The sequence below is a fragment of the Microtus ochrogaster genome, chromosome 1 (genome assembly GCF_000317375.1).
Source record: "Microtus ochrogaster isolate Prairie Vole_2 chromosome 1, MicOch1.0, whole genome shotgun sequence".
NCBI classification, from domain to species: domain Eukaryota; kingdom Metazoa; phylum Chordata; class Mammalia; order Rodentia; family Cricetidae; genus Microtus; species Microtus ochrogaster.
In genome coordinates, this window is record NC_022009.1 from 107,836,681 (window position 1) to 107,859,162 (window position 22,482).

At 42.1% G+C, this 22,482-nt stretch overlaps 2 protein-coding genes across 3 annotated transcripts in view; one reads left to right on the forward strand and one right to left on the reverse strand.

The window, feature by feature from the left end:
* The window catches only part of LOC101989511 (mediator of RNA polymerase II transcription subunit 12-like protein), a 224,414-nt gene that overhangs the window by 34,633 nt on the left and 167,299 nt on the right, over nucleotides 1–22,482 (forward strand). The window lies entirely within an intron of this gene.
* P2ry14 (purinergic receptor P2Y14) overlaps nucleotides 1–22,482 on the reverse strand; it is a 48,190-nt gene that overhangs the window by 15,328 nt on the left and 10,380 nt on the right. The window contains exon 1 of one of the 2 annotated variants that reach the window (XM_005344025.3): nucleotides 5,474–5,742. The exons of the other annotated variant lie outside the window; for it this stretch is intronic. Coding sequence (XP_005344082.1) covers nucleotides 5,474–5,476 — 3 coding nt within the window. The 5' untranslated portion in view covers nucleotides 5,477–5,742. Of the gene's footprint in view, nucleotides 1–5,473; nucleotides 5,743–22,482 lie in introns of those variants that run through there. 2 annotated transcript variants of the gene reach the window in all.

Genomic DNA, 22,482 nt, shown 5'->3' on the forward strand with positions numbered 1-22,482 from the left:
TTTTAGGACTTAACAAATAGCACTCAGTTTTATGTTTCTCAAGTTTATTACCGTGGAAAGTGAACTGGAAGTATTTGGTGAGAATAAGCATTTATGTATCCTGTGGTGGAATACTTTAGCTCCTAGGGGGAATGCAGCATTTTTGTCCATGTGTATCAGGAACTGTGAGCCAGTGGGTCACTGAGGTACTGTTAGCAATAGCAAAACTGCAGAGCCGGTTCAGATAATTGACAAGAGGATGGAGGGACATTTTTCTGTAGTAATTAGAGTGAATAGGTGGATCATGGGAAACTGTGAAACTTTAAATTCTTGAGAAATTTTGGGAGATGAATGCAGTCCTCATTTGAAAAAAAAAAAAAGAATCTAGAAATCTTGACTAGATGATTCACTGTGTGCAGCTGTGCCTTAGAACCAAGAGTGGGATGGATTAAGGTTACTGATGCCTTAATTAGTTGAAAATACTGTGTTCTTCTAAAATAATCGTTTTTCCTAGTTTGTTCTGTGTGGTGACCCTGCGCATGATTCAGAGTAGTCGCTTGGGTGCTGAATGATCTAGAATGTCCCAATGTTATGCAGGAGGCAGACAGATAAGAGAAACTTGTGTGCTGAGCACATCCCCACAGGCAGCCTCCAGAGCCCCTGTCATGTGGCCCTATCCTCCTCTCCTCAGGAGGCTCCCCTGCATCTGACCTGCATGCGCTGGCTCGGTGGCAAGTGGCAGGAGAGGCCTGGAGGAGGAAACACTGGTAAAACATGGCCCCTTCCTGTCTGCGCTAAATCCCTCAGCCTGAGCCATCAGCACCCTTCTCCTGATGGTCGGATGAAGCCCCTACTACTGTGTGAGCTTGGCCAGGCTGCCCAGGGCAAGCGGGGCAGGTCTGTGTGTGGCTCTTGAATGCCACTGACAGCTGACCTGTGGAATAGTGCAGTATGGGGCAGGGAGACAAAGCAAGGAGTAGATAATTGATGCTTTGGGTAACAGAGCAGTTCTCCTAGGTGGTGGGTTTCTTTGTTTTTGTTTCTGTTTTTTGCTTTTTTTGGTCCTGTAAACAAAATTTAAAAATAAAAAGCAAAAATTAGCAAAAAAAAAAAAAAAAAAAAAAAAAGAAGCTCCCAAGGTTCTGTCATTTGGTGCCAGGCTGAATGGAGCAGATAGATGTTTTCAGTCTGTCACAAACTCCTGAAGGTTTCGGATCCCTGAGAACTGATAGGGGCCATGTCAGGGTCTTGCAAGAGCTACCCCCTAAGTTTGTCAGACTCTGCAAAGGAATAACAGCAACAGCCGGCTGGGTTTGCTTTCATACTGACGCTTTTATAGGGATGAAGTCTAAAAGGGACAAAATTCACTGGGGTGTAGGCAATTGGAGCCCTGGTGTCTGTCTGAGGTCCTGTCCCTGCTGCAGACCTGCTGATCGCAGATCATGTGACCCCCTCTCAGGAGATTTTTCTCTTAGCATTGTGCAGCAGCCACCCTCCTCCTTGTATCCTCTACCCCCTCCCCAGGTGTATTTTCTTTCCATCTCTTAAAGGGACAGGAGCTGAAGAAATGGCTCAGTTATTTATAGCTCTCACACAGACCTGGCCTCTATCCCCAGCACCCACATAGTGGCACACAGCCACCTGTAAACTCCAGTTGCAAGGCGCCCAATGCCATCTTCCAATATCCGAGGGCAGCGACACACATGTGGCGCACATACATGCATGCAAACAAAAGATTAAAATACATCCTTAAAAAATTCAATAATATTTCCAACCTCTTCCCATCTCTACCTCTGCCAGTGTCCCAACAGTGAGCTGCGTGAGACGGGACCACTCTCAGTAGTGGGTGACAAACAGCAGAAACTCAGTGGCCACCCAATTTGCACGAATCTGTTCGCGTAGCTGCAGGCAAGTTAAGCACTTAGCTATCAAAAGGCGAGTCTGTTCAGAATCTCCCGAGTTTTATTGTAGTCTTTTGTAAACTGTCACATCCTGCAAGGAAGATCAATTATGTAGATATCTTTGGATATAAACTAGAATAATTATGGCTCATGATTTATTATGCGTTCTTATCACAGTGTCCAAGCATGATTGTTAATTGTTAATTTTTATTTCCTTCAAGAAAAAGTCCTGTGAATTGTGTGTGGGTACCTGCAACCAGTGGCCTGCCTATGACCCACAATGCTCTGCTTCTTTCCCTGGGGTCTGGATCTTGTCTTCTCTAGCCTTTCCTTTTCTGCCTTACAGTTTTATAGCAACTGTATATTTATATGCACACACATGCACACACACATATTCCTAAAAGCATTTGTGATTTGCATGTGATATGTAAATACAGGCATATGAAATTTTGATTTTCTAAAAATTATTTTATTGCATTAATTTGTTGATTGATCATGGAGCATGTGTATGCACACTGAAAGGACGGGAGAGGACCATCCTCAGAGTCAGTTTCTCTATCACGTGGGTTCTGGGAGCAACTCAAGACCTCAGGGGTAGAAGGTAGTAGGTACCTCTATACAGTGAGCCACCTCTCCAAATCAATATTTTGATTAAAAACGAAGTCGTAATCTTTTATGGTTCTTGTATTATCATTTGATGTAAAATATGTATAACTACATGAAATCTGACTTTACATGCACAGTTTAGAATCCCACTTGACCCAAATGCTCGGGACCGGAAGTGTTTCAGATTTTAGTGTGTTTGATTTTTTTATAAAATGTTTGAGCAAATTTTACTGGTCATGTGCGTGTGGTTAAGCTGAAAACCCAAATACTCACTAAGTTTCAAATCTGAAAGCCCTTTGAGTTTCTTCTGGTTGTTGAATTAGGTGTTTGCGTCTGTGTTCCTACACATTATCCATGTTGTTAACTGTGGCTGTAATTTATTCATCTGGGTTGCATACTCGTCCCCAGTTCATTTGATCAGTTTCTTTTAGATAGCAGAATTGTAGACAATTGCAATTTACAATGCCGAGACAAGGTAACAGTCACAGTGTGAGCTCTGCTTTTTACCATGGTAGGATGAGCATCTAGACCTAGAAAGTTTTCCATGAATTTATATTCTCTAAATGATTAGTCTACAAAACACGAGTAAAGGATCTTCTTAAGCACTAAGAGTGAAAGATTTCATTGTAACAAAATACCATGTATTTGTACGTGGAACTTGGTACCACGTGCCAGTTCCACGTTAGGAAGCCACTATTGCTGCATTTGGCAGCAGGAAAGGAGCCCCAGAGGCCAGAGCACCCCTCTCATCTCCTTACTTGGGTGAGATTCTTTAGACAGCCTTCCTAGCAGCTTACATGACCCATGGATCTGAGAACCGCCTGACTGTTGCAAACCAAGTGTTGAATAGATGTACCGAAATTTAGACTGGTGCCACCTCCCTGCCCGTGCAAACCATCCTGAACACATACTAGGTTAGTACTCGATGCTCTCGTGAATGGCACTAGCACTGACAGAACTCTTCCCAGCTGTCATTTGCAGCCTAGAAGACCTGGATGGACATTCTAACACAGCCCTGTAAGAGTCCTCTGTGATCTTTAGGAGTGGAAGGGAACGCTAAGGAAAAGGTTTAAGCATTTTGGCTGAAATATGTTTCACTGTGTTTTCTAATAAAAGAATTTTAAATTGGGCTTAGTTTGTTAATTTTATTACTTTAGCCTCTAACCTATGTATACTGAACTATGTAAATAGCAAAAAAAAAAACCCAAAACATTACGCTGATTAAGTAATTCAACAACACGGACAGCTCCTTAGTTCATGTCTTTGCTCCTATAGATCTAGCATCTTTCATTTCCATCTCGGATTCTTTTTCACATATATACATATATATGTACTTAATATATGCATATGTTGGGTGAGCCTGCAAATTAACACATTTAACCCTTGTAGCTTCTTCTCACTTCTTTTTTGGGTAAAGCCACCACCTCTATGGATCCAGGCATACTTGTGAATTCCAGGAAGGAGTGACCGGATTGTGCAGACTGCAGGGTCACTCAGAGCAGGCTGCACTGGGTGGACCTGGCTGATACCTGTGTGCTACGTGTGCTTTGGCCCAATGTTCTGTTTTCTGTAGGACTTACATAGTCTGTAAGTTGGCATATAAGGTTTCATTTCCCCTTCGTGTCACAGATGACTTTGTAACTTTCGCCGTGTTTTATTACACAGGTTGGGTAACTTAGTGTTGGTAGTTCTCTTGGTAATCCTGCCCCTCACTTACTGCGTTATTAGTCAAAAGATAGGAAGAGAATTCAGTTTTTATTGTCCGCTGTGTGCCAGATACACCCACCTTTGTTTTTTGTTGTTTAAATAGGTGTTGGGACAGAGGTGAAGCCGGTTAGAAAGTTAAATCCCATTTGAACACATAATGTCGTTCAAAGTCTCGGTAGATCAAAATTTAGCTGTGTATCTGCAAAGCTTGCTTCCTCTTGAGTCCCAATAATATTGACTATTTTGTATAATGCGATTACTGCCCTTGTTATGTAAACACGCAGCTAAAGGACTAACTTGTTCTGCACAGTCTTGCACTTCTCGTCCGCTCATGCATTTTAGTGGACCCGATCACTGTTTGCTAGAGACAAGGAAATAGATTTGAAGCCAGGTGGTCGTTTCCTCTGAGTAGTGTATCCTTGCCCTTTGTCAGACAAATCATCTCGTCCCTGAAACTTGCTGAACTCGTTTTCAGATTGGTAAAATAATGACGTGAAGAGATTTTCCCGGTGTCATCCAGCTGTTTGGAACAAGCAGTGACCCAACTGTTTGTGTGTGAAGGTCTTAAAGGTGGAGGGGCTGTAACCTTTGAGCTCGATGCACGGAAGTGTTTCCTAGAGACCCCCTCTGTCATCTGAAATCATGCGGTACCGTGGTGGCTCTTTGCCTTTGTACACATGACGGCAGCTAAAGGTGGAGAAAACTCTCCCTTCTATTAGAAAAAGTGATCAAATTGCAGGTATCTGGCTATTTTTATTACCCCCGTGACAATTTCCTGTTGTTAGTGCTAATACTTTAAAACTGTCAGTATACAGTAAATACTGAATTAACTACATTAATTTTTTTTTCCAGCATGAGGACATGGTATGGTTGATTAATTAAAATCTCTCCCTTCAGTTGCAAGTTTGCAATTTTTCCATAAAATGGGACTTATTAAACTAACAATCCTTAGAAAGCTGATCAATAAACTAGAGTACAATATAAGCATGTTTTATGTTAGATAGCTGTTAGTCAAGGCTTCATGAAAGTTCCTTTACAATTCATAGAAAGGTAAACCATAGATTGAACTTTATAAATACATCTTCATGCTTGCTTCCCCTCCCCCCCGCAAATTAAAACTAAAACCACTCTTTACATGGTTTGTTAAATCTCAGAAGAAAAAAAACAAAAACAAAAAAAACTTAAGAATCCAGGAAACGAAAGTTTAAGCCCTAAGACACAAGCACTATGAAGCCAATGTAATTCCTGTTTCTTTCTTTTGAAATGAAAATGTGACTCACCATGAAGTCCTCATCAGAAGCCTAGGCATTAGTTGTTTCAGAGGCGACTGTGACTTCCTCCCATGGAGCATCTCCAGTCTGGCTTCAGTTTTGGTGGAGCTGTGGCCTTCGCACTCCGTATTTGTTTTCTGTCTTGAGCATTTTAGATATTGGCTTGCCTTTGCTCTGAGGATTGCGTCATCAGCCAGCTGTGCTTGTCCACTTTACAGTATCAGATAACTCGTTTTAACCCCTCCTCTGCCAAAGCCCACTGCTGTCCTGCAGCAGCCCTGCCGTTTCCTTAGTCTTTTACTGGATCCTGAACTGGATGGAGTTTTCCTCCTCACCAACTCCTCCAGTCTCTCCCGTCCTTGTAGGTGAGACTGGATCAGCAACAGATGCAGCATCTGACTGGTACCGAAGGGAATGTACTTTGCTTTTTGCCCGGTCTGCTTATGTTGACAAGTGGGAAATGCTGCATTAGCTCTCAAAGCAAAACATTTCAAGTACTCTCTGAAATGCTGACCTCTCGCCAAACGCTCCAGCATCAAGCAGTGCAAACTTCCACTACCCCTAGGAGAACAACTCTAATCCATGCTTGTGTAAGTTGGGTCTGAGGCAGACTTTCATATGGTTACGGATGTTCAGGCCGAACCAAGGGTGAACAGTGGGAGAGGGTGGGTGGTGAGGGAGAGGAACCCAGACGGCAGGAGGATGACTGTTCCCATGTCTAGTTTGACCTTTTCTGTGAGGGTGCAGTAATAATAGCTACAGCATTCCTGAGTCTCCTGATTTTAGCTAGCTTCTCGAAAGTTTTTTCTTTTCTTTTCTTTTCCCATGGAAAACTGAAAATTAATCTGAGAGTAAAGCACACCTGTGCGCTTCTACTGTAGCGCTGTACATGTGAGTACATGTACATGTACATGTAGGCTGTACATGTGGGTATCCACGGGACCTTTGACCTTGCTGGCAATGTAGTGATAGACCGTCAGAGAGGGGTTAAGAGGGTCCCAGTCTCTCTGGGGTATGCTCAGTCCTTAAGGGTGCGGGAATGCTGATTGTGCCTCGTCAGCACCAGCCCTTAGTGGGGACTTCTGCTCTTTCTCCAGTTCGTCAGTACAACTCCATTCTGATTTTGGACATCCCTGTTTCCATCTTGGTTTGTTACCTGGCCCTAGTTTCTGAATATTTAGCCAATTGTTCCCTGGTTTTTCACTCTTTAGTTGTTCTCTGGGTTAGCACAATCACACCTCATCGCTCAGGATCAGTGCATTCAGGTTCCCTCATGTTCTTTGGTCTCATGTGAAGGCTTCCAGCCTTGGACCTGCCTCACTTCCTCTGTTCTTTCTTAAATATCTCAGTTTTTCATTTCACCATTTTGTCTCCTGCCCTCTGTCTTAGAGAAGTAAAAGTTCCTCAAACTCTTCCTTATCTCCTAAGCAACTATCAAGCTGCTCTTCTAACCCCTTCTGCAGATGCATTGAAAAAAATGGTTCCCGTGGTCTGTCTTCACTTCCCCTCCGCCCTGTAATCTGTTTTCCTGTGACTTCTGTGAGCTGCACACATCCTTCCTCACCGCCCACTGCTCGCCTACCAGTTATTTAAAAAAAATATATATATATTTTAAGGCAGCATTTTTTTCTTTGAATTGTAAAAATGCACAGAAAACATTCCATCCTGACATTTTTTTTTGTTTGTTTTTGAAATGGTCATGTTAGGAACTTCAGGCTCGCCTTGAGCGTCCTCTGTGACCTCAGCAAGCTCAGAGCTCAAGTCCTTGTGCCTTGGTACTCCTGGATGGTGAAGTTAGAGGTGTGTGCCTCACACCTGGACCTTGAATGTTTGCTAATTAATTAATTAGAGATTAGGGTCTCTTTGAGCTGAGGCTGATGCCTGACCCTTCTGCCTCGGCCTCCAATGTCCTGGGGTCCCATGCGTCAGCCGCCATGCTCAGTCCCTTGACCGTTTCTAAGGCTTCAGTGACATTACTTTGATGGTTGTAAAACCATTGCCACCTTCATTTTCAGAAATCGGTCCATCATGCAAAACAATTGCATAACTGTTTATTATTTTCTTGAAGCTGCCACTCTGATTTCTGTCTACATGGATTTGACTTCACTGGGCGCTGTGCTCTTGTGGAATCCCATAGCTCTCTCATGGCTGTCTTATTTCACTTAGTATATATGATTTCTGTTAAGCAAGCTGCATCATGTAGGAAAGTCACATTTCTTTTTCAGGCTGGATAGTTTTGCATCATGTGTCCATACCATTTTTTATGCTCTCCATAAACACCTGGTCATCTGTCCCTTCTGACTGTTGTCTATCCTAAGGCCATGTGGACATGCAGATCCTTGAGATCTGGATTTCAGTGCTTTCAGGCATGGAAATATCCTCTTAGTTTAAGTGGTTTTAAACATTAAGTGAAAATGTCTATGAGTAATTCCTAAGTGAGATTTCTATCATTCTGAATAGTGTGAAGTCATCTTAAGAAGTGCTTAATCTCATCTTAAGCAAGCAAACAAACAAAAAAACCTTTGATGCAGTTTATCTGTTAAACAACATTGAGATGATGACATGACTCTAGTAGGCTGGTCTTTGTTTTTTTTTTTTTTCCCAGAGTATTTACTGTCTCTATATAATCACTACCTTCAGACGCGTCTTAACCCACCCTGTAGAAAGCGTTCCTGCCTCTTGCCTCACCTGCCCATACAGGGGAATTCATTCTTATAACCGCCACAGAAAAAGACTATTCATCTCTCTCTCCTTCTAGTCACCAGCTAGCATTGACTAGCTACCTTAGGCATGGTGCTGCAGGGACCTTGGGTGCAACCCCAGCCCTGGACAAGCCTTTCTCTGTTGTTTTGTCCTAACGAGATTTTGAGCTGTGAGGGAAGGCATGATTCATCAGTGGCTTTTCTATCCTTATTGCTTGCCATTTTTTTATGCATGGGATTAAAAGAATATGAAAGTTAAGATGTGTTGATTTTCAGTTTCTCTTCCATGTGTTGCTTACAATGTGTATTTTGTAAGTGACACTTCTGCATGCTTGGGAAAGCCACAGAGAGCTTATGTGCTCACTTATTTCTGAAGGCTGGTGATTTACAGCATAAAGCATAACTGTTTTATATAAATATTTATGTGAAATGCAGGAGGAGCAGTGTTCATCTGTAATCCACCAGGTACTAGAATTTTCCCAGATAGATAGAAAGCCTTGAGTAAGATACATATATTTTTATTAAGTCCAGGAATTTGGATTATGTGGCTCACACTTGGTTCACTTCTTTTTTTGGATTAGAATAGAGATGCATTACAGGAAGAAGCCGGCCTTGCATGAACATGCCAGGATGGAAATAGGGGAATTGAGAATCACTGTTCATAATTGTTTCATGTCTTGTGAACCGGAGAGAGGACTGATAGGGTACGAGGCCAGAACCTGTAAAGTTTACAGACTCAAAGCTACATAGTGACCAGGGACGGGACATGAGCTCTTTCCAGTGAGATAATGCCAGTGTCTGCAATTGAAGATCCAATGTCAAATAAAATTGGCTGATTTAAATGTGGAGATATGGATGTCTAGCATTTGACATTACCACATGGCTTGTCACCTAAAATATTGGACCTGAGATTCATACAGCCTGTATGAATGCACAGGTTGGCCATGCCTGGTAGAGAATGTGTTCTTACATGCCTACTTTAGGCACAACTCGATTACTTTGTTTGACTTGTTCAAATCTGTTGTTGTTGTTGTTGTTCTTCTTCTTCTGATGCTGCTGCTTCTTTTTTGTTTTTTTGAGACAGATTTCTCTGTATGTAGCCCTGGCTATCCTAGAACTCGTGCTGTAGACCAGGCTGGCTCAAACTCACAGAGATCTGCCTGCCTCTGCCTCCTGATTGCTGGGATTAAAGGCGTGTGCTACCATTGCCCAGCTCCAGTTTCTCTTTCTGTATGGAATCATCGCTGCTCTAAGTCCCGTCCCAAGATGGAGTAGAGCAGCATTATCATGAAGCACGCATGCATTTTGATGCGGGTTAGGCTGTACCCCATTTCCAAAACACATCATACCTCTTGCCACTTCAGTTCCTTGTACCCTACCTGAAAAAGTCTGTTCCTTGACTGCTGAAGTCTCTGTATCCCTAAAACCTCTTACCTTCCTACTAAGAATGGAGGAGGGAAGGGGTGGCTTCCCCCTCTCTACTCTGTGGGGCCTCATTTATATTCTGCTTTGTTTTGTTGTGTCCCAGATGGTAATACTGGTCTCTACTGGTTAGGGGAAATGTAGGTCCTCTGATGTCCCTTCTGAGTCTGATTCATGAAGTCCTTTGCCTGCTCTGGTTTGGAGGAGGGACGGTACCCAGAGGCTGCTCAGATTGGCTTCCTGGATGTGGATCACTGTCCCTTGCTTATCAGTCTGTGGACCTGGGTCCTTGCCTCTGCAAGTTTGGCAGAGAAAAGAAGTCTTTCTGGTACAAGAAGGTAACTTTCATTTAGCTATTGACAGCTCTGTGCTTCTCCCAGCCTAAGAAACTTGATTCTCATTTCTTTTTGCTGTTTCTTAATAAATATTAAACTGTTTCAAAATGTCAGTCCAAGTCATGCACTTATGTTCTTTAAGAATCCAAAGAATTTGATGGATTTCAGAATGAAAATAGCCAATCATCTCTTTCCAGCCCTGGTAGCCACTTCCGCTTTTAGCTAGCCACCTCTCTCTTTCTACATAATTGTAGTTTGAGGCTCTATGGTTGATGTTGCCATTTTATGGGGAAAATGAATATTCATCTTTACTTTCTGTTACTCTAGATAATTACATCCACTATTTTCAGAGACTCTGGGATCCTTTGTCCGCATTGCTGGAGCAGGGTAATTATTGTCTGTGGCTAAGGCTCTGGATTTGATTTCTAAGCATTGCAGTTGCCCTGTTTCCTCCAGTGATCAGGGAAGCTTTTTCCATTGTACGTGAGATAACGTCCACTCTTTCTTTCAGGTGGCCGTTTCCGACATACATTAGGTAAGGTATGAAAATGGACTACAGTTTTGGGTGTAGCTTCCGTTTGAAATCCCAGGTGCTCCAAAATCAAAAAGGTTTTGACAAAACACATTGAAAGCTTTCAAGTGTGACTTCATGTGATGAGTCCCTGTCCAAATGCCTTCACTAAATATACTATATAAAATTACCTTCAGGTTGTATGGGTAAGAGAGTATATAAAACATAATTTTGGGTTTGGAATTGGGTTGCACTCCTGGGTACCCCGTTATATATATGTAAATATAAAATCTCAAATATTTGAAATTTAAAAATCACTGCTAGTCCAAGGATAAAAGATACTTAGCATGCATGTAAATCTAAGCTCTTATATTTTAATATTATGTTTCACTGGAAAATATTCAATCCAGTTCATTTCCATACACACGCATCATGGGAACAAGGCTTCTTGGTGTCAGAGCTCAACAGAAACGTGTCTTGAAAAGTCCTTGGGGTGAGTCATTTTCTCCTGAATTTAATAGCAGAAAGCTCAGTTCACTGGCATTTTGATGTTAGCCATTTGTAGTCATTTTGGCCTCATAAAGTCTTCCACCTGCTGTGTGGATACTCCCAAACTACCTTTTCATTCTTCATTTCCTGCTTGGAACCTGTGTGCTAATGCATTCCCATCTGGATTCAGAAGGTACCCCAAGTCCTGAGTTACAGAGAGTCCATGTGATCATTGTGTGTTTTCTCTAAATGTAAAATGGTGCAACCTTCTTCCTTATGGTTGCTGGAACAGTCATAGGAAGCATGGTGTATTGTCATACTGTGATGTCTAGGCAAAACAGGTGGTCAGTAAAAACAGGGGCTCTTCATAATATTATGGGCTGTTACCGTTTTCTTGCATAATCCTTTTCTTTGGTGACATGTGTGGTGCATCATATCGGCACAGTGCCGAAAACCCTGCCAGACGACTCCCTCCCACATGGTCCATGGGAAAAAAAAAGTGATACTTGAACCTACTAAATAATTGCTTCCTGCCAAATCAGAGATCCCTTACTGGGTCCACATCACAAAGCCTCTGTGGATTTTGAGGACTTAGGGTGTTTGAACATCTGTAGAAGGCAGAAGAAGAAAATAAAGATGTAGCTGAACGCACAGCCTCCTCCAACAACAGGGACCAGGGTCCTGTGAGAGAAGTGGACACCAGCGATGCTCACATTTTCCATCTCTTTGCTCAGAACCATTTGGAGTGGTTGCTAAGAGACCTTGCCCAGGAGCTATGTCTCTCCCCTTTCTCTCTTGCACTTAATCTTTAGCTTCATCTTAATGCTCCTTGCACTGTTGCCAGTTGGCTCATTTCAGTTTACATACTTACAGGATCTTAGTTTTGCATATGGTCTCTAGACAGTTGAAGCATTTGTTGACCAGTACTCTTCGTGATCTTAGAGGCAATATGTGTGTGTGGTTAGGAGCACAGTCTCCAGGATAAATTTTTTTTTTTATTAAGGAAACTATCTTGGTCACACATTGCTTGTGTGCTTGGGAGCATTACTTGACCCCTCTGTGCTTCAGTTCCTTATAGATTATCCCCTGTAGAAAGTAATGATGAGAGCCACTTCAGAACTTTGTCGTGGGGAATACTGTGAGTGTTGGGCACTTAGAAGAGCAAATATGTGTTGCTCTCATCATCTGATCCTATGAAAACATGGAGATGAGAATATGCATTGTGGAGTAGCCTGCCATTTCTAAGAGGTCATAAATGTTGCTTCAAGAGAGTGTGGCTTAAAGGGGGCAATTAAATATAGCATTTATGGATGAGCAAAACAGTGCTTTTCAGATAGATGCTTAGACCACCTCCTGTCCATGCACCCTTTTCCTTCCTTCCTCTTATTCCCTTTATATATAGAATTGTTTTTATTCAATTTTAGTTTTACTGACATGAAGCTCTATTTTTAAATAGTATTCTCTCTCTCTTTCCCTCCCCCAACCTGTGTGTATGTCAGTGTGTGTGTGTGTGTGTGTGTGTGTGTGTGTACGTGTCACAGCATGCATGTAGAAGTCAGTGGACAATTTTGTGAAGTTACGTCTCAGTCCTACTTTTACATGAGTTCTGAGGATTGCATTCAAGTCATCAAGATGAATAGAGCAACCTCTATACCCTCTGAGCCATCTCACTGACCCGTGATGCTCTGTTTGTGGTGGACCTAGATAGCAAGGTACAAATTGAGCATGATACCATTTCACTTTCTGTCCATGGATGTTTTGGTGTGTTTACAGGCTGATTTGTATGACTCACTTCTGAATCAAGAGGCACAAAACTGCTTAAAGCTATCATGAGATGAATCAGAAGGATCATTTAGCAAGATATAAACAAGGTTGGGGTCATAGAGTAGTTCCCCAGACCCTCAGGTTATTACTTTTAGGGTACTCTGAGGATGCTCAGAGTGAGTGGGTGGATAGAGATGGTGGGATGTTACTGGGATGTTCAAGGGCTCTGCTGTGCTTTCTTTGGAATGAAAAGTTCAGGACCTTTTCTTTCCCTCCATTAATTTTTCATTTCCTCTGCCAGTTTCTGTAGTATTCTAAAATGCTCATAAACATTCCCCGGTTCTAGAAATATGTTGCAAGACAATGTATGAGTGGGTACATGTGTGTCTTTGTGTGTGCTTGTACACGGGGGTGAGTCCTTTTGTTTTGAGCTAGCATTCCCATTCCTTTTAAAATTGTAGTCTCAACAAGGTTGTCTACTCTCTCAATATCTATTCAGTATAGTATTTGATGTTCTAGCTAGAGCAATAAGGCAACAAAAGGAGATCAAGGGTATACAAATTGGAAAAGAAGAGGCCAAACTCACTATTCGCTGATGATATGATAGTATACATAAGTGGTCCCCAAAATTCTACTGAAGAACTTCTACAACTCATAAACATTTTCAGTAATATAGCAGGATGCAAGAGTAACTCAAAAACATCAGAAGTCCACCTTTATACAGTTGATAAACAGGCTGAGAAAGAAATATCACCCTTCACAATAGCCACAAATAACTTAAAACATCTTGGGGTAACTCTAACCAGAGAGGTGAAAGACGTGTATGATAAGAACTTTAAAAGTTTGAAGAAAGAAATTGAAGAAGATGCCAGAAAATGGAAAGCTCTCCCATGCTTTTGAGTAGGTAGAATTAATGTAGTAAAAATGGCAATCTTACTAAAAGCAATCTACAGATTCAGTGTAATGTCCATCAAATCCCAGGGAAATTCTTCACAGACCTTGAAAGAACAATACTCAACTTCATATGGAAAAAAAAAACCCAGGATATCCAAAACAATCCTGTATAATAAAGGTACTTCTGGAGTGATGTGGGATTCCTTCTATGCTATGCATATGTTTTATTATCATTGGTTAATAAAGAGACTGCTTCTGCCTATGACAAGGCAAAATATAGGTAGGTGGGAAAACTAAACTGAATGCAGGGAGAAAGAAGGCAGAGTCGGGCAGACACCATGTAACTCCCAAAGGAGAAAGACACCAGAACCTTACCAGTAAGTCATAGGCCTACAATGGTACACAGATTAGTAGAAATGGGTGAGTTTAAGATGTAGAAGCTAGCTAGAAACCTGCCTGAACCATCAAACAGTGTTGTAATTAATGTAGTTTCTGTGTGATTATTCAGGTCTTGGTTGCCAAGAAATGCAAGTATAATCTCTGTTTATACTGGAGGCATAACAATCCCTGACTTCAAACTCTACTACAGAGCTACAATAATGAAAACAGCCTGATATTGTCATTAAAAACAGACAGGAGGACAAAATAATTAAATCGAAGTCCTGGATATCAATCCACATACATACCAATACCTATTTTAGAGAGAGAAGCTAAACATATAAAATGGGAAAAAAAAGCATATTCAACAAATGGTGGAGGCATAATTGTATATCAGCTTGTAAAAGAATGAAAATATATCCATTGCCATGCACAAAACTCAAGTCCTAATGGGTCAAAGACCTCGATATAAAACCAACCCCACTGAACCTCATAGAAGAGAAAGTGGGAATTACACATGAACGCATTGGCACAGGAGACCACTTCCTAAATATAACCCCAGTAGCAAAGACACTGAGAGAAACAATTAATAAGAGGGGCCTCCTAAAACTGAGAAAGAATGGAAGCCTACAGATTGGGAAATGGTCTTCACCAACCCCACATTGGACAGAGGACTGATCTCCTAAATATACAAAGAAATCAAGAATCTTGACACCAAAAGAACAAGTAATCCCATAAAAAAAATGGGGTACAGACCTAAACAGAGATCTTGCAATAGACGAATCTCAGGTGACTGAATGACACTTAAGGAAATGTGCAACATCCTTAGTCATCAGAGAAATGCAAATCAAAACAACTCTGAGATTCCATTTTACATTTGCTAGAATGGCCAAGATCAAAAACATTGATGACAACTTGTGCTGGAGAGGATGTGGGGTAGGGGAACACTCCTCCACTGCTGGTGGGAATGCAAACTTGTAGACCCACTTTGGAAATCAGTATGTCATTTTTTCAGAAAATTAGAAACAATCTACCTCAAGACCCAGCAGCACCATTTTTGGGTATATACCCAAAGGATGCTTATTTGTACTACAAGGACATGTGCTCAACTATGTTCATAGCAGTGTTATTTGTAATAAACAGAAACTGAAAACAACCTAGATGCCCCTCAACTGAAGAATGGATAAAGAAAATGTGGTACATTTACACAGTGGAGTACTACAGAGCAGTAAAAACTAACTGATATCTTAAAATTTACAGGCAAATGGATCTACACAAAATTATATTGAGTGAGGTAAAGACCCAGAAAATCAAATAGAATATGTACTCACTCATAAGTGGCTTTTAGACATAAAGCAAAGAAAAAGCAGCCTACAGTCTACAACCTGAGAGAACCTACACGACAAAGAGGACCCTAGGAGAAAAATACATGGATCTACATAGGAAGGAGAAAATTGGCAGTGTGGGGGTCTTGGAAGAGAGGAGCAGAGAAAAATGTATAGCTCAGTAAAAATTTAAAAAGAGTACAAAAATCATGCAAATGAAGTATAAAAGATAAAAGAATGAGGGGAAATTTAGATAAATATTTCTGCAACTATAAACCTGGGTTTTCCTATCATTTAAAACAAAACATCAAAATCACAGGGAAAGAAGGATATATTGCACAAAACAGAAAAAACATTTAACAAAGTCATAGGAAAATGGAAAACTAGTAAAAAGCATTTGAAGCACATATAGCAGACAGAGAATTAGTATTTTTAATATAATAAAAGCTTGAATAGTGAACCCCCACCCATATAAATACAACTGTCGTCTCAAGCAGAAGTCACACCAATGAAATAATGAACTTAACACCTTTGAGGAGGCTACACGGTTGCTGTCCTAAGGGCTACTGTGGTTTCTTTAGCCTACGGAAAATAGTTTGAGGCTGTGTTGTTCTGAAAGTGTCAATATTTTAGAATTATCCCAGTCTGCAGGTCCCAGCCATGGGCCTCCCAGATGCTTTTGTAACTCAAAGGCTTTGGTGGACATTTAGAAATAGAGGTGATGGTGTCAGAGAAGGGGAGTATTGGATTGCTTATTCAGAATATGCAAAACCCCAGCAGAACAGACAGTTAAATAATGCTCCTTTTCTTTTGGTTTGGGGAACTTTTCCCGCCATGACTGTTTTGTTGTGTGGTCTGCAGGGCTCTGCTTTGTCACGTGACCAAGATTTTGGGGTTTCCCTTTCTGGGATTTCCCTTTCCATTCTTGTTCCTTGGCCATGAGTGCAAGGTGCTGGTGTGGGCAGCTGTCTTTGTAGGTCTGAATATTTAAAGCTTATTAAATCAGTGGATTCTAAGTCATATAGTAATTTGATATTGAGGACAGCCTTGTGGATTTTTTTTTCTTGAGCAACTTTCTCGTATCTCTCATGCTGTTTGGAATTCATGTTTGCGTCTGTACTGGAAAGAAGCACCTTGAACAGGACCTTCAACAAAGCTAGCGCCTCAGTGGCTGGGGGGGGGGGGTTGGAATGTTGCAGGGCCAGCTTCTAATTGCGGTTGATCTTGCACTATCCTGACCTTCTTAGACATTCCTTGCCCACAACTGTGTTTGCCTAATATCCTCGTGACTATCAGGTACAGCCTTTTGGGATGTATTAGCAGACTACCGACTCCACCAGCCAAGAGCTAAAAATCGTATCTGAGGTCTATTTGTAACAGATTCCCAGCTTTGCTGTTCCCTGCTAGCCAGGTGTTTTTACATGTGTGCAAGAGTCTTGATTTATAGCTTTCTTTGTTCTGTAGCAATAAAACCTCCCTGAACCTGCTGCCATATTTGACATGCAATTTAGAATAACTGTAATCTGTGTCCCCGGGTCATGTGACTCATAACTGATGAGGATAAATTGTCTGCTGTTCTCTTTGAGGGGAAGCTGTAGTTTTGCATTTCCATTGACACTGTTACATACTTCTTGCATGTCTGAGATGGGCTTGGATGTGCAGAGAAGCCGCTGGGTGAGCTCTGTGTGTACATAAGGAAGCTGGACAGCCATGGGGTCCATTAATGTAGCCAGTAGAATCTTGACTTTTTGGAATCAGCATTTAGTGTTATTTTTTATTTCCCTAAGTGATACATACATCTTTATGCATGTGTCCATTATATAATTTATTACTAGTACTAAAAATGTTTTTTACAGGCATTCAGTAATTTACAAATTTTAAATATACAGAAAACAAGGAGTCTTAGTAAATGGGCTAAGAGTTAGGGCAGTGTTAGGTCCACCTTAGTTTGCGCATTTGCCCTGCTGTGGACTTCAGTGGCTGAGAGTGCAGCATCTGGCTTTCTGTTGAAAGTGGAAGCTCTCTTTGAACCAAGCTAGCTTTTCTTTATGCCTGTATGATTTGAGGAGGATGTGGTAAAAAGCCCCAGGAATGAATGGGAAAGAGTCATCCACCTCAGGCCTAACCAAGAGAAGAAAGTGGAGTGACTTCACACCTGGGATGCTTTGGAGTGTGAAACAGCAGAGTGTGAACCATCAGAAGTGAGCTGGTCTGCCCGGGGCCAATCAGGGGACATGCTCACACAAGATCAGTACACTCTGGAGAGATGGGAGAGAATTTTTGGGAACAAAATACTTTGAAGGCCCAGAATTTACTGATACCTCAATGTACTACAAGGCAGATCGGCTTTTTTTACATAGTGAGTGCCATTAGTCTACAGGCTTGAGTAACTTGGCTGAAAATGTTTGATTCATAGCTATTCTGTCGGATTCTTTCATCTACTGCTTGTAAAACTCATCATGTTTCTTAACTAGAGTCAGAAGGACCAGTGTCTTGGCCTACAGTGGTTACCTGCCTTCTTCCTCTGTTCTGCTTTGTTGTGAGTCCTGCTTCTCCATGGCCCCTGTTCTCCCCTGGGTCTCCCCTGAGCTTTCCTTTCTCTAAGACGTACGTGTCTTCATTCCAATGTTTGGAGCAAATCCTGATTTTGCTGTGTGGTAAGCACTTTTGTTATATAAATGAGATTTGTAAGCTCTTTAGAGGGAGGGTGTGTGTGTGTGTGTGTCTGTGTGTGTGTGTGTGTGTGTGTGTGTGTGTGTGCGTGCAGGGTGTTCATAAAGCGTTGCATCTCATGGGTCAAGCACAGCCTCCTGCTTGCTCCTCTGTATGGCGGCTGGTTGACCTGCAAAGGTTCCCAGGTGGGTGTCAGGTCATGAGAGTATTGCTGGGTGTGAATAGTTCAGCCTTTCTGTGTGAAAGTGGAGAAAGGATCCTGAGGAAATGGGTTGACTGACACTGTGAGAAAACATTAGAAGCTTATCATCACTGCTCATTTCCTGTGACCTAGGTCCAAAGTCTTTTTATGGCCTCTTTTTAATAACATCTTCCAAAGCGCAGCCCGGAGTGCACCAGCTTTGCTCTCTGTTGATTGCGTTTCTCAGTAGGAACATTAGGGACTAATCCTTAAAAAGCAATAGCCTCTGGCTTTTATCTTGTAAATTACTGTATTTCTTTAAAGTGCCATTCTTGCTGTAATAAACTAAATTACTCAAATGTGACATCTATGTCCAGTCACCGTTTGCCCTCATCTGAACGTATCACAGCTGCTCTGCATCTCTCAGTTTCCGTATCCTCGGGCTGCAACCTGAAGCTCCATGTATTTACCTGGTGCAGAGGAGGAACTGCCTGGTGATCACTCCGTAGTGAACGGTCAAATGGCAAAGGCTTTGATTCTTTGGGGAGGGCCATATTGATCTTCAGAGCCCTGTTTTTATGTAGTAAGTGCTGATTCAATGTGGGGTGAGTTTCTGGCTACATTGGAAGCACCTATTTATAGGAGAGATTAGGAAGGTATTTTGCATGTAGAATTGATGAGGAGATCCTACCCCCCCAAAAAATGATGTGTTTCTGGGGTGGGTGAAGTAGGAGGCTAGTGATGGAGGTACGTAGATGGCTGCTGTTTTATGCTAATACCCAAACTAGTTTCTAATGCCATCTAATGGCTATAGGGTACTTTAAAGTTTTTAAAAACATTTTTAACATTTGTTTTAGTGCGTGTATCAATATGTGCATTTGTACAGCACGTGCTGCAGCATGCAGATGGAGGCCAGAAGACAGCTGGTGGGAGTTGGTTTCTTCTTTCTCCTATGTAGGTCCCGGGGATCAAACTCAGGCTTTGTGGCAAGTACTCTCACCCACTTAGCTGTTGTACTAGTCCGGACTATAAGGACTTGAGCAAATATTTTCTGGAGTGGTTTGAACTGTTAGTGTGGAGCCTGCCTTGAACTGTTGACAGTGGAAGGAAATGGTGATCTACTGGAAATAAAGCAGAGAGGTGGACATTTGTTTTCTTTAGATCTTTCTGTCTGGGGCTTCCCTTCAGAGTAAAGCCTCAATGCCCGTATCATCCTCTAACCTGGTAACGGTCAGCGCTGGGTCATCATCAGGACCTGTACTGTCTTAAGACATTGCTGGAACCGACGTCCTCCAGGACTGTTGCGTCCTGACACTCCAGAAAGCTGCTTTAAGGATGGCCCCAGGAGCTGTAATCAAACCCTGTTAATACTTGAAAACCACTGCTAAGTTCGCAGTTTTGACCTGGGAACAGACTTCAGAATTTAATGGAAGTCAGAATAAATTTACAGATAGTTTTATTTGTAATACAAGAGATTGGTGAATTCCTGCCTAAGTGTTGTCATAGAAACGAAACTCTACCTTTTAGGACTCACACCACTACAATTACTGTATTTTGAGCAGTGAGTGATATTTTCAGTTGAAAATTCAGTTGTTACTTGATTTTTTTGAATAACTATGGAATGTAGTTTGCCTCCAATGTTAGTGAGGCAAGAGTTTGCATCCTGGCTCTAGTGGTAAGAATGGACCTATGGGTGGCCCTGACTTCTAGCTGGCAGCAGTAGACACCTGCTTGTTCTACTAAGAAATGGTAGTGCCTTTTTGTGGTCCCTGTGCCAATAGTGTGTAAGGAATTTGGCATGTCCAGTTTTACTCTAAAAACTTACTTTTCCCTTCATTTACACATTTACACAGAATTGCATAGACTTTATCGATAATGTAGAAAAAGAAATATTTATCCTTGGGTGACCAGTTACTATGGCGTGAATAGTAAACTAAAATATAAAGTCATTGGGACATGGCGTTTCATGCCTTTAAGTCCAGCACTTGGGAGGTAGAGGCAGATGGATAGTTGTGTTTGAAATTAATGTGCTCCACATAGAGAGGTCTAGGACAGTCAAGACTATATAGAAAGACCATGTCTCAAAGAGCTTATTAATTAATTAATTAGTTAATTAATAGAAACGCACTCGGTGACTTTGACACTGGAAGGGATTTTTATCAGTACAGTAGGAAAATGATAGCATTAATCATTAATCATTAATCAAAATACCGAGACTTCTTCAGTAGCGTACATGGCATATGGCTAGCTTCTGTGCTAAATCCCTTATTTGTCTTAACTCATTAAAACCTGGCAGTGTACAGGGTAGGTACTGTCAATGTCCACTTGGCTAAACAGTGAGGTCAGTGAGGTTCCATAGGGGAAACAGTGTCTTGCTTGAGGTTGTACCTTGAAGAGTTGAGCTGTGGCAGCTCTGTGTGGCTCTTTATCCTTAAGCACTTGCCTTCTCTAGGATGAAGATGAGTCACCATAGCGACAAATGGCGGCTGGTAGGAGGGGATTAACATGATGAATAAGGACTCCAGAGTTTGTGTGTGGAAGACGTAGATGCAGAGGTAAACCAGCAGCAGTCCCTGGGCCTCTAGGATGGCATGGTGCCCTTTAGTGAGTCACCTGGAATTGTGTTCGGTCCAGTGCTACTAGCCTGGGAAACTGCCCAGACCGTGCCTGCTGATTGGAACCTTCTTAGCTTGCCCTGAAATTTTGGGCAAAACTCTGCTGGAGTTTAGACTGGATGACACTACACATTTTAGAGCTGGAAGCTTATAAGCATCTCGATCCAGAAGGAAATAAACAAATGTGGCACTCACAGTTCGTTATCCCAACAGGGGCAGACAAAATATCCACTGCTTATAAATAGCTTTTGTTTGTGAAGTTAGCCTGGACTTTGATCTTGAGCTTAATGGCAGCGTGGGTCATATCAACTTTGCCAAGCAGCAAAGCTTTAAATGCTTCATCATTAATTAAATTTTCTTAAAACCGTTTCTCAGAACACTAAGTGAAACTTTTAACGTTTCCTTTAATGGTGTTTAAAAGAAAGGATCTGAGGACAAATTGATTTAATACACCCTGCGAGTAAGAACTCATTTCTCAGGGATTAATACACTGCAGAGGTTAAGGGTTGGAATTGCCAGACTCAAACACTCCCTCCCTGTCTCTCAGCTGACTCACTGGGTAAGACACTCTGTGCATCAGTAAACTGGCAGAAAGTATCTGTATCCCATGGGGTTGTGGAAAGAATCTGGGGAGGTGATGCTCACCAAGCAGTGTTGATGTTAGTGTGGCCAGCTGTCCGTGAGCAGTTTTTAAACAGAGAAAATCGTGGACCCAATAGGGTCTCTTGCGTTCCCCTGCCGCACCCCTCTGGATCTGGGTGACTTTTCTCTGTGAACTTTGGAAGCTCTCCCTCTTTTCTTTTGAGCAGCTGCCCACCAGTCAGTTGAAGAATGGCACCGGGGCATGCCAGTCCTTTATGGGTTCTTTCTACTTTCTTCTTCCAAGGCTGGCTTTTGAGCTTTGTCTGCACACCTCTGCTGGGATCTCTTCCCTTATTTAGAAATTATTTGATGTGCATCAGAGAGTCGGTGCTCACATAGCATACGATTTAAGTCATCCTCGGATGTGCCGCCCTAGGAGCTGAACTCTTCATCAGGGACAGCACGAGCAGTGCACTTTGTCAGCTGAGCAAAAGGCTTGTCTTGACAACATCTTCCGTCTCAGAAATACTAAAGAAACTTGCTAGTTGGTTTATGAGTGCCCAGAGTGACCTTCTCTCAGCTGAGCTGCAGTCAGAGTGGAGGGTTTTCTTATATGGATTGGATATCATCAGTGTCTTTGCAGTGAAATGGTTGCTCCTCACATTGTGGCTTTAATTGCTGAGAACCTTCCTTCAGTCATAGTGAAGGCAAGAGTCTCCCAGTATTCCCTCCTTTCCCCCATCTCTCTTTGGGGCTACAATTGATTCAGAATAAAACTCAGATCTCAAACCCAGCCTGTGTGGCTCTCTCTGACTGCTGCCCCACCCAGCTTCCTCCTCACACTGTCTGTATCCTTTGTCTCCTTCTGGTGACGTGTCTTCCCCATGACCTCCCACCAAGGATGTCACCATGCCTTGGAAAATCTCCCCATCCCTTCTCTGTTTCTGGCCGCCTCATTTTACACCTCTCTGTTCTGGTCTGTAGCGTTCCTAGCCGTCTCAACTGCCTTCTCATGGACTTGGTTCCCACACTGTGTCCTGCCCCCAGCCTGCTTTTCCCTTCTAAGATGGCTTCTGAGGTATGGAGCCAGATTCCCTACAAGGAAACTCAGAGTTCTTGAAAAGATGAAAGAAAGAATGAGGGAGGG